Below are 12692 nucleotides of genomic sequence, written 5' to 3'. Positions count from 1 at the left end.
AGCATCTGTAATGTGAGAAGAATCCTATGTTGCAGTTCATCCCGGAGGGATCCATTCTTCCAAATTTACAAATAAAACTGTTTCAGCAATCTTGCATTGTAATTTTCCTTCTAAGTTTCTCTGCTTGAGAACTGCTACTCTTAGGTCAGTCCTGGAATGTTCTAGCAGATTAAAATGTTCTCCAACTGGTTTTTGAATGTTATCTTTTATATCAGATTTATGTCAGTTTATTCTTTTGCAAAGGGACTGACTTGTGTGTCAGAGAGCGAGGAAGGGCATTGCTGACCCTTGATGGCATACATAATCTTGGAAGATGAACAAGTGAATGAACTGAGATGGTATAGCTGGTTCTGTTAGGTCCAGTGATTGGGTCCTTGGAGTGAATATGGGAGCACAGCTGGCATCTTAATTTATTGCAGTCTCTGGCGATTAGCAAAATTGTTTTGAACCACTTGAAAACGATTAACTTCTTGGGGCCGTGGTCGTCTATGCTGGTGAAGTTAATAGGTCAGAATAATATATGTTAGGTTGTGTATTTATCGCTTTCTCTGCAGCAAACAAACAAACAAGCGTCAGTAAAGCCGATTCTCCCAGGATTAGAGATTGCAAACGGTCTCCGGACCTTTTATTGTCGGGACAGCCCTCCAAGAAGGGGCGTGTCGCTTTGTAACGCTTCTGTCGGTCAAAACCGCGCAGCCCAGAGCGATAGTTTCGTGGCCCGCCCCTCCATCTGCCAGGCCTGCGGCGGCCGTTCAACTTCCTTTCCTCGTCAGTTTCAAGAGCCGAAGATGGCTGCTGTCGGCACGCTGGGAAGGTCACTGAAACCCTTGGTAAGCGCGGGCTCCGTCGGCGTGGCCAGCTGGCCCGGGGAAGCGACCTCCGGCTCTCGTTGCTGCAGGCCGAGCGACGCCTCCAGACTTCGGGTGCCCGTTTCGGCAGCCTGCTCGGCCTGGCCTCCCGTGCAACGGCATCTATGCGCAGCCTGCCCCGGCTGGGACACGAGGACCAGACCGGGAGCGCTTGCCCGAAAAAGCACGCGCTTTCTTCCCCTTGCAGTGGGAGCCCGGGCCGCGTTCCTTTCGCTTCCTCCCTCCTCGGAAGCGGCTCGCCCTGTTGCCCCCGGGGCGTCTTCTGCACCTTCCTTTGGGGGCGGCGAGGAGCTTCTCGCGGCACTTTGGGGGCAGCTCGACAAGGGGTGTGCTGGGGCAGCCTTGGCTGGTTTGCAGCAGGCTGTGGGCTCCCTTGCTGGGTGAAGTCCCGGTAAATCTCTGCCTTCTTCTCCCCCCCCCCTTACAGCTCGGTCGACCTGGTGCCTTTCCATGGAGGGCGTGCGCGGCTGCCGGAAGGGCTCTTCAGGTCGTTGCACCGGCGGCCTGGAAGAAGGCTGAAGCTCCCGCAACGCCGCCTTTCCTTCGGCTTCACTTCAGTACTAGTGAGTGCGCGTTGGTGCGGGGTAACGCCGGTTGAACATTTGTTCGCACTCGCCTTCCTGCGCTCGCTGTGTTTCACTTTCGAAAGGAAATTCCAAATGGACCTTTCTTTACAGCTTATTTCGGTTTTGGCCTACCGTACAATGGAGTATAGGCAGGGCCCTGTGCGCTCTGCTTTAAAAAGAAAATCCAAACTCTTCCTCTAAGCAACCTAAATTAAGTGTGCACGTGTGTGTCTGCATTGCTCAACTGATTCTGACCTGGACAAGACATGCAGCCTCCCTGACCACCAGTAAGGCATGCCCCCATTTGCATGGTAGTGTTATCAGAAGCATAGATACACACAGCCTAGGTGATAGGTCAGAACTGCAGACTGCAGTGGTGTGCGCATGTACTCTAAGTGAACTCCCTGTGGTTTTCTTTTGTGCTTATTAAAAAAATTATTTAAAATGCTGTTTCTACTTGTCAAGTTACTTCTTTAACTGGATTGTCGTTTTGAACTGAATAAAAGCGGAATAAAGTCAGAAACACTGGACGTTCCCAGTGAGTCATGAATCCTAGCTGTTCACTTGTTTGTGCCCTAAGGTGGGTCATTCTTTGACAAGGTTGCTAATTGCATGTTGTCTGTATTGCTTTTGCTTTGAGGCAGAAATGGCTGGTATATTTTAAGTATAACTTCTTAAGGAACCACAATGCTCATATCCCTTTCTGTTAAACTTTTCTCAGGTTCTTCAAGGTTTGTTCCTGCTGTCACCCAGCATGCTCCTTATTTTAAAGGCACAGCTGTGGTTAACGGAGAGTTCAAAGAACTAAGTTTAGATGATTTTAAAGGGAAGTATCTGGTCCTGTTCTTCTACCCTTTGGATTTGTAAGTAACTACATTTATCTCTTTTAAACAGATGAAGCCTGCAAGTAATATAGCTCACTGTCCTTTTATCTACAGAAAACTTAACTTTTCTCTACTGTCATTCTTGCCTGCCTTTTACGGAGCTGCGGGTGTTTCCTTGTGTAGAGTGTGATAAGATCTAAGTTGGAAGTGGTGGTGTTCTTACATTAATGTCTAATTTGGACAAGGTGTGTGGAGGCTTGGCTCTAAAAAAATAGAGGTTTAGTTGAGGTACATTGAAATAAGAGAGCATGGCATAAACTGGTAGGCTATTAGGAAACCTAACCAAGTTATAGGGAGAACAATATACCTCCGTAGGGCTTTCCTGCTATCCTTGAAAGCATTTCAGTGAGGTGGAACTGATACTTCTACCCAGATCCAGTAATTTTAATGAATGAGTTAGAAAACATTCAGATCTTCAGAGAATGCCTGGTAATACAAAAGAAGTACAACAAACTATAGTAAAAATAGCAATCATGATTTAGAATAGAATCCATAATTTTTACAGAAGTGTACCGGTAAGCACATTTCCAAAAAGGTAGTAGTGAGATTACTGCCAGTTCTTGCCTTCCACTATAAGCAATGTCTTGATTATGTTTTTGCCTGTAAACCTTTGGCAAGTAGCAGTTTACATTGTGGACACCTTGGTGGCAACTTGCTATGCCTAGTTTTCATTGCCCATCTTACTAAAGTGGACAATGTCCTGTAACTAAATTGCAGTGTCATAGTAATTTAGAATTACACTGTTTTTTCAATGGGCTAGAAGGGTGGAAATCAGCTTACGACTGCACTGTTGGAAATGTGCTAAAGGATGACTAACACACAGGTAACACCTTCATGCAAGTTTAGTGCCAGCAGAGTTTACTATATCTGTGTGTTTACATAGTTTTGTGTTTTGTAAATCCATAATGTTTGAGGCTATGGAATGTAGTTCCTCAACTACCATGTGGTCATGCTGTGTAAACTTTGTGTGGTTGGATACATGGCAGCAGGTCTACCAGATCCCAACACATTTCCACCCTTAAGATCCTGCTGTAGAGAAACCACTCTCTTTCATCTCTTTATACTTCTGTTGTGATCTGCTCTTAACAAAAAAAAGGAATTTTTTTTAGGAATAGGAAGAAGAGAGGTGATAGGTGGATCTTGATAGTTCTCTAAGAAGTGCAGGCTTCTATTTTCTTCAGACCATTAGAGGTTCTTTAAAAATGCCAGGATTTAGCAGACACAATAATAATCTAGCCTTAGATAAATCTAGATTACCATCTGCACAGAGCTAGAGAGGCATTCATCATCTGTCCAGCAGTTTCTCTTCAGAGCTGATTGAAAAACATGTTTTCCTGACAATGTTGCAATTCTGATCTTTGTACTAAATGTGGAATCTGAAAGGTTTCTAAATACTTTGTGAATGCTGTCTATTGCAGATAAGCAAATATTTTTTTCTCATTTTCCATTTGAATATGCAGTGCAAAAGTATGCCTTTTTAAATTAGGGCTGACTGATTCCTCCTTACATTCTGGTTGTACTATTTCTTTCTGTTAGCACCTTCGTATGCCCGACAGAAATTATTGCTTTCAGTGACAAAGCTAATGAATTCCATGATGTGAATTGTGAAGTTGTTGCTGTATCAGTGGATTCTCACTTTTGCCACCTTGCCTGGATAAATACACCGCGAAAGGTACAAATTGAACTCTTTGCTGCTTCTTAGCACCTTCCCCTTTTTCACTTAGGGCTTTCACTGGAAGGGAGGGGGGGGCATAATATAGCATAATCTCTTCCACAATTTGGAAAGGCCCAGAACGTCAGTATCAGAGTAGTGCTCCTGTTTAGGGACTGCAGAATGTACCCTCTTCTTGAAGTTTCTTAGTATGATAAGCACAATCTCTTGAATTAAAAGAAACTTTATGGTATAACTTTAAGAGATCGGTATCATGATCTGAACCACTCTCAATAGCCTTGGGGGTAGAATGCAATTTGTAAATCAGAAGCTGAGTTTTTGAATGGTACAGAATCAACCAAAGGAAGTGTTAATGTTAAAAAAGTTGTAAGAGGCACACTAATAGGAACCCTGCTGGTGATCTCAAAGTGGAAGCCTGGATAAAACATGCCAGTGGGATAACCCAGAGCTTTTAAACAATCACTGGGGCTGGTTTTGCTTCTGACTTCAGGGGGATGTGTGTTTTGCTACTAAGCACAAGCAAAAATTTTGAGGAGTTGGAGAACAGACTTTTGGAGTTGGAGAACAATAAACTGTTAAAGACTATAGAAGATAATTATTCCAGTAATTTCAGAGTCCTTAGACAAGAGTCTAAGAGTCCAGTTCAGAACCCTTAGACAAGAGACCAAGAGTCCTTAGACAAGTATTTTTGGTCTGATGTCGTTGTGGAGAAGAAAATAAGTATCTCTTATAACAGTATTGCCAATTGTCCTCTTTCCTCTGGAATAATATGGAGGGCTTGAACCAGCTGGACCATGTTGTTTCCTCTTCTATATATCTAGGGAATATTTGCTGTAGAATAAATCAAATATTGTTATTCAAGTTTAAGAATAATTGCTTACATCCATTCTTGGGACAGAAGCAGCATATCCTGTAAGTTTCCAGGGTATGGATCCAATTACAGATTCCAAAATAACACAGAAACAGTGTAGAATGATGCTTGTTTTAGAGTAAATTGGGAGTGGATCCGATTTGATGGATATGTGCAGCTGTAAATAGTTTTATGGCATTTTTGTGTCTAATGTCCTTGAAGCCAGTGTGGATAAATTTATGCATCCCTGAAAGCACTTGCATGTGAATACCCAAGGTCACCCAGAAACAGGCCCTAAAATAGTCCATGAAGGCTAATGAAACTCAACAGCCTTGTTTCAAGGATAGGTAGTTTGTCTTCCTGGCTGTGGAGATGTTGTGAAATTCAATAAAGGCAGATGCCTGTACTAATAACTAGAGCTGCACCGTTGCAATGTGAAAGCAGGCTAGCACATTTACACATGTATAGTTAGTAGCAGCATTTCAGTCTTGAAATCCAAATGCATATGGTTGAAACCTTACCCATTTAGTTGGTATTGCTGATATAGTAAAAACAGACGAGAACTTTATTTTAACTACTGATTAAGGTTAAGTGCCAAAGCAAGATTACAGCTAAACATCAAAAAGAAAAAGTAATGACTACAGAGAAATTACGCAATTTTCGGTTGACAGTGAAGAAATTAAACTATTTTCTATTCCTTGGCTCAATCATTAGCTAAAAGACAGACTGCACCCCCAAATCAGAAGTAGATTAAGACTTGAAAAGGCAGTCATAAAAGAACTAGAAAAGAGCTTTACATGAGACCAGAGCCATTCATATTACGGCATTCCCCGTTACTATGTATGGGCTTGAAAGGTGGACGATGAAGAAAGCTGAGTGGAAGAAAATTTGAAATGTGGTGCTGGAGAAGAGTTTTATGAATACTATGGACAGCCAAGAAGACAAATAAAGGGGTTCTAGATAAAATCAAGCCTGAATTCTCCCTAGAAGCAAAAATGATGAAATTGGGGCTATTATATTGTGGTCACATTATGAGAAGACAGTTCCCACTGGAAAAGACAAAGACAATAATGCCAGGAAAGGTAGACAGCAGTAGGAAAAGAGGAAGACTCCACATGAGATGGATTGACTCCATAAAGGAAGCCACGGTCTTCAGTTTGCAAGACCTGAGCCAGGAAGTCTTGGAAGTCATTAATTCATAGGGTTCCCATGAGTTGAAATGACTTGCATGCATTTTACGTTAGAATGTTATAATCACACAGCCAATATTCATAGTTTGGTTTAGATTAGGATTTTAACTTCAGCCTTATTTATTAGGAGATAATCTGGGTAAATTTAAGTATCGAGCAATATAAGATTCCTTTTGCAGTTAATAAAACATGCAAGTCATGATATAATGAAGCATTTAATTTGGTTAATTGACCATTTTAAATTTGTTGGAAAGATTTAGAACTGCCTTTATGCATATAATGGGAACCAACTAATAATGAAAATGTCACAATTTGTTAAATGTTGTCTTGTGTGCAGTAACCTCTACTTAAATTAGGAATTTTATGAAACACACAAACTGGTGAATCTCAATCAAATGTAATTTGTAAAAGAGTCCTTATAACATCTGTGGTGCCAACCTAAGGAGATTTAATGTATGTGTGCATGCGTGTGTATTTGTAACTCTGTTTAGGGTGGCACTGTTAGTCTTTAATACTGACGTTCCTGGATATTGCTTCTGTTTTTCCAAACTAGATAACATCTTCCAAGCCATTTCATTGTAGATTCTTAACTAACTTAGCCGTTCTGTTTCCTTTTTTAGCTTTTCCTCCTTTTTAAGACCCTTATATAGATTTAGGAATTGTATCTTTTTAAGATGATTTTTTAAAAGACCCCAGTACTCAGATGTTTATAAAAACAGGAAGGAAAAACAGCCAGGATTTAATCCTAAAATCGCCCCCCCCCCTCTGTTTTTCACTAGAATGGTGGATTGGGCCATATGAATATCTCTCTTCTATCAGATTTAACAAAGCAAATTGCTCGAGATTATGGTGTACTCTTGGAAGCATCTGGTCTTGCATTAAGGTGAGAGCTTACTCTTCACTATTTCCATAGGATGGTTCTAAAAGTTCTTGGTGCTTGTATTGCTCATTTCAACCTGCCAAAAGTTTGAACACTAAAATAGTCTTACAAGTGTAAGTAAGAGCTGAAGCATGCTATTGATGAACACTAATGAAGCATGCTAGCCTTGTTTGTGCAGAATGTTTTTATATGGAGAATATATGTGGCGAGAAGGTAAGACACTGCAAATCTGTTCACTGTTTCAGCACTAAGAACCTCCTTTTTAAAAAGTTGCAATTACAATTTACTGTGGTCTCATAACAGTGAGAATGCATTAAAAACTGGTCTTTGCCACAGATTGTGTTCATTTGGTATATTGCGTAACTTTTTAATGATGTTGATTGTGTTTGACTTACACTCTGTAATCCATCTAGAGTCTCAGTGAGAAAGGCAGACTATAAATAACGTCAAGGGTCTCTTTCCCCCTACAGCATCATGTATTGCTATAGAGTAAAGAACGTTTGGTGCTGAATTGTGATGTTGATCAGATGTACTGCATCCATATCCTTTTGAAGACTTTTGAGGTAGCTTTACAAAAACCAATTAAAAAGAAACCAAATGATTTAAAATACAGGGGACAATATACCCCTATATTCCTGTGACATCTAAGTTCCATTACTCTAGAACTGCCATCTGATAAAGAGGGAATAAATGTATGCAGCCATAATGAATTTTAAACTGCAAGGGGACTGCTGGGATATTACCCAAACTGCCTCAAAGATGGGGAATTAATAGGCAATTGGCGTGTATTTTTTGAATCATAACCTGTGTATACCAGGGTCAGAGTTTCCGGAACACGCACAATAAAAGAGGAGACTGATACTTAAAATGAATCAAGACTTTTACTTAAGAACTCTTCAATCTTACTGGGTCTAAGAATCATACACACATTCAATGCAAGGCAAGGAAATAAAAGGGTGGAAAGAATATAGAGATGGTTGCATTAGCAGGATTATCATTGATGGGTGATACGCACCTGTCCTATGAGAAGCGGAGATCCAGCAGCAAGGAGCAGAATGTCTAGTGTAGTGGCCTGCATTGCACTAGGTGGGAATGGGGTAGGTGTGCGCACTGGAGGGGTTCGAGCCTTAAATAGCCAATTTCTGTCCCTGCGCAAGACCCGGGGTGGGTTTCATGCCCTGTCAAATAGTTCTCAGGAAATTTAACAAAAGTAAATAATGCACCACTTTAGTGGGACAAAGGAAATCGGGGATGGACACTTTGGGAATCTAATGTTTGTATTTGTGACACCTCAAGAATAACAGAAGGGCAGAGAGCAAGAGCGGATGGGGAGTGCTTGATTTTTATGATAGCCCCAGGCTTGATGGGTGGAAATGATTATCTTGATGTGGGATTAACAGAGTCTGGAGGCGCCTTGCTTCACGGTCTTTGTCCCTGTCATCTGTATATCAAGAGGCACATCTGGGAAGCAGTTTGACGAGAGCGCTGGCATATCATGACTTCCACAGGAAAATAGTTGTTCTTTTTGTTTTCCTTTTTTAACCGTTTCTGTAACATGGCTTCTCTCTGTCTCTCTACTGGTCCCAGTTGCTGTAAGGATCTCAGTGGTGGCTGGCGTCTTGGCAAGCAGGCACGTTGATCTGGGTGGCTACTCCAGAATAGTCCCAGGAAGGGTTGCTTGTGGGCACTGACTAGGGGCTGCCCTGCCAGTCCCATGAAGTTCCTTCTCTTGCAGGGGATTGGCCTCAGTGCCAAGTTGTGCACAGTTCATATATAAAGTCCATGTTCAGGTTCTGGGAGGAGGTTCCCAGCAACAATTAGTAGTAGTCTTGCATATCAAACTTCTTAAACCTATATATTGTTTTATTTCTCTAAAGGGGTCTTTTTATCATTGATCCCAATGGAATTATCAAGCATTTGAGCATCAATGACCTTCCAGTTGGTCGTAGTGTAGAAGAAACACTTCGCTTGGTGAAGGCGTTCCAGTATGTAGAAACACATGGAGAAGTCTGCCCAGCAAACTGGACTCCAAACTCCCCCACGGTGAGTTGCTAAACCTAATACGGTATTCCTAAATGCAAATGTTGTAAGCATCCCATCTTCACAATGAGAGAGAGAGAGAGAGAGAGAGAGAGGGTTTTTCCCCCTCCTGGGTTTCCTGCAATATAAAACTGGCGGTAAAACTTCAGGAATCTGATGATAAGCTCAGGTACTTTGGACTCCCTAAAGAGTAGACTGAGTTCTCTGCTTGCATGTTGCTCACTCTAGGTCTGATCAGTGGGAGACATCCACCTACTCCTATCTTAACTAATAATGGAATGACACCCCACATGATTTACAAGGGACTGGGTTTCCTGTTGATTGGGTAGGATTAGGTACAGTGGCACTAAAATAACACAATTCATCATGTTACGCTAGTAATAATAATCATAACAATATTCGATTTATATACTGCCCTTCAGGACAACTTAACCCACCCCCTCAGAGCGGTTTACAAAGTACGTTATCATTATCCCCATAACAATAATCACCCTGTGAGGTGGGTGTGGCTGAGAGAGCTCCAGAGAGCTATGGCTAGCCCAAGGTCACCCAGTGGAGGAGTGGGGAATCAAACCCAGTTAATCCAGATTAGTGTCCTGCGCGCTTAACCACTACACCGAACAGTGAGACGTGAGTGTTGTGTGTATGTGGCGGGGGGTGGGGGTGGGGGTGGGGGGAGTATTTTAAGACAGAATATGGCAGTAGAAATATGCTATCCTATCCATAGCAATTTAACAAGGCTCTCCCTAACTCCCATTAACTTGAAAAGTTGAATATCTAGGCCAGTAGTACAGTGAGTATTTAGGGCCATGGCACAGCCCTTTCAAATCCACAATTGCTAATGTTTTCATACAAGTCAATCCTCTTTCTTGCATCTTGGGACACAGGACAGTGAGTTAAAAAGTTGCTGAGCAAGTGACGACAAACCCCGAGCCATACTAGATCTCAGGATGCTGACCAAAATAATTTTTTAATCTGAAAACATTCTTAAGTAAAAAAATAAGGCAGACAAATATTTAGTATTTCTGTTTCTACATTTATCTACTGTGGCTGGTTGGTGAAAATCACTAATTGCTTTTTTTCCCTTTTGTTTTGTAGATCAAGCCTAGCCCAGAAGCTTCAAAGGCATATTTTGAAAAAGTACATCAATAAGTTAAGGGAGGTAAGGGATTAGTGGAATATTGTTGGCCCAAATCAGAAATGGATTTTCAAAGAGAGCAGCCAGGATTGTAATACAAATGCAAAATTGTTATTACTTGTTGTAGAGAAAAGTCTATATTTTAAAGGATCCCCCACCATAAAATGAGTGATAAGTGACTGTTGTCCCAGGTGCATTTAAGTGGTAGTGTTACGTCTTTTAACTTGTAACAGCACTAAGAGAAAAGACTTCTTTTTAATAATTGTCTGGTGATTAATTATGCTTATGTATGGAACACATTGATAGTTTGGGATCGTACTTGGAAGAAATGTACATAAATTTCTCTTGGTTGGTTAGCTTTAGGCTCTAGAAAACAACATATGAGAAAACAAAAACAGCTTTAACAAATAAACTTTGTATTTACCATCTTCCTGCTCTGCTGAAAGATTAAGAGTCAATTCACACAGGCCCTCAACAGTTAGATTTGAGCGCCCTGCATTCCCTTATATGAAATATGTGATTTGCTGTCCGGCCTGTATTTTTCTGTATGAGGCTACTACCTTCTGTTGATCTACGCCTTTTTTGCCCTGTGTAGGGGAGACATACTTGTGTTTAGATACATGCTTCTAGATCCAAACTCAATAAATATTCTATAAATGGGGTGTGTATATATGCACGTGGTTCTTCTGTAGCCTACTTCATGTAGAGCCATGTGAACTGGAGTAGCAGCAAAGTCTTCTGAAATCTACAGTCAGCCAGCATATGCAGGATATTGAATGTAATGGAATGCTTGTGGGGGGGAAATGAAGGATTAATGCATTTATTTTTATAAAGTAACTATAAGGATGTGAACTAGAACTTCAGCTGTTAGTACTACTCAACAGTGACTTTTATGCTCTTAGTAAATGTTACGATTGATACTGACTTTTGATGCTTTGGATACGTACTGTCAACCGTGGTTACCATGGATTGTTTTAATTATGTGGAAGATACATTGATGAATCTGTCTGTGAATTAACAGCTTATTTCCAAAATGATTTTGAACATCTGCCTTAAGCTATGCAACTATGAATAAAAAGCTTAAAAACTGTTTGGGGATATACTACAGATTTTTTTCTTGTATCTAGAAGTCATTGGGCATGTTTGCTCCTCTGGTTATCTTAATGTGGTCTTGTTAATCCTGAGAGTTTCAGCTTCATTTCAGAGCACACTTCTAGCTCTCATAGGGCCTGTGCAATCCTCAGTCCTGGCAAATGGCTGTGGAATTGTTTGGAGTCACTGTTTGTATGAACAGGTATTATCCCATGCAGCATGGAAGGCATGGCTTTGGTGCTTTGCACAGTCACCTAAAATGGGGAGGGGAGGGGATGCTACAGACACACAAGTCATGGTATCTATGTATAGGCATCTTATGGTTGAGATAATTGGCATTTTTGTGCAATTGCTTGTCAGGTCGTGACCCTGCTATGGCTCTGTGGGGTCATTGATTGTACCAGGCCACAGATTAGCCAGTTCTGAGGGACCTTCCTCAGCGGTTGATGAGGTTCACACATGCATTTTCTCTGTGTTGGTTTCTCCATGCAGTTGTAAGGCAATGTGATGAACATTCAGCAATAATGTATACCATAGCAATGGTCACAGCTAGGGCAGAATACTAACATATATTAAAGTTAAAACATTTTAATGCTGTCTTTCCGCCCAGTTCAGGGTCCCCAAGGTAGCAGCCGCCAAAATTCAACAAAACAAATATATGCACATAAACAAGAATGAGGGTTACTGAGGGAGTGCCAAACAAATCAAAGTTTTCATCTGGCTGATAGAAGACAGTGATAGAGGGAGACAATTTAATATCCTCAGGGAGAGAATTCCACAGTGTTGGTGCCATGACAGAGAAGGCCTGTTCTAACGTTGTCACTTGTCTGCTCTCAAATAGTGGAGGCACCAGAAGAAGACCATCAAAGATAACTGTAGTTGCCAGGCAGGTTCATAGCATTTATCATTTACTGCATATATAAATGGTTTAATAAATTGAAGTTCTCCCTGTAGTTATTCAGTGCAGTGTGACTGGATCATGACTATGGAGGGGAAAGTGTCAGGATTACAATGCTAACCCGTATTGAGTGGAGTCCATCTACGTCACAGACCCCTCTGTCTGGGCTGCCTGTTCTGCTGCTGCCTTGTTTCCTAATATCACATACATGCTGCAACAACATGCAAAGTTAAACCTGCTTCTTAGTATATATTCCTTTTGTCAAGATACCGTGATTGGCCGCAGAGAAAAAGTACATAGAGTGATGGTAATTGCTCAGCAATGAGGGACTGCTTGGTTTTGTACCAAACCAAATCAAGGGGTGGTTTGGAGATTCTTAGCTCTGTTGATCTCCCCATAGATAAGAGTTGCTGATATATCCAGAGGCAAGCATGGATAAGAATGCTCGTATCAGGATAGGCAGGGAAAAGACATGAGGGACAAATAAATTCCATATCTACCCATCCTCCTCAGAAAACCATCTCATCTCCAAGACTATTGCTAGAAAGTGTTGTACAGTCACCTCTGACACCTGCTCCATTATCTTTTCTATAGCATAATTCTGATTTTCTGT

The 12692-nt window shown here is 41.3% G+C and overlaps 1 protein-coding gene across 1 annotated transcript; it reads left to right on the top strand.

The window, feature by feature from the left end:
* The first annotated feature begins 702 nt into the window (after positions 1-702).
* Positions 703-11179, top strand: PRDX3 (peroxiredoxin 3). Its single transcript, XM_054983248.1, has 7 exons — positions 703-830; positions 1297-1432; positions 2157-2298; positions 3856-3991; positions 6811-6914; positions 8789-8954; positions 10050-11179. The coding sequence occupies exons 1-7, from the start codon at positions 789-791 to the stop codon at positions 10101-10103; spliced, it is 780 nt and encodes a 259-aa protein (XP_054839223.1). The 5' UTR covers positions 703-788; the 3' UTR covers positions 10104-11179.
* Positions 11180-12692: the final 1513 nt, after the last annotated feature.

Source organism: Eublepharis macularius, chromosome 6, assembly GCF_028583425.1.
Source record: "Eublepharis macularius isolate TG4126 chromosome 6, MPM_Emac_v1.0, whole genome shotgun sequence".
Taxonomy (NCBI): domain Eukaryota; kingdom Metazoa; phylum Chordata; class Lepidosauria; order Squamata; family Eublepharidae; genus Eublepharis; species Eublepharis macularius.
This window is presented reverse-complemented; position numbering and strand designations above follow the sequence as displayed.

Coding starts and splice junctions, on each gene's coding strand:
- PRDX3 (XM_054983248.1), top strand. CDS start 789: ATGGCTGCTGTCGGCACGCTGGGAAGGTCACTGAAACCCTTG. Junction 6,915..8,788: donor GCATCTGGTCTTGCATTAAG/GTGAGAGCTTAC, acceptor ATTTCTCTAAAG/GGGTCTTTTTATCATTGATC. Junction 8,955..10,049: donor GGACTCCAAACTCCCCCACG/GTGAGTTGCTAA, acceptor TTTGTTTTGTAG/ATCAAGCCTAGCCCAGAAGC.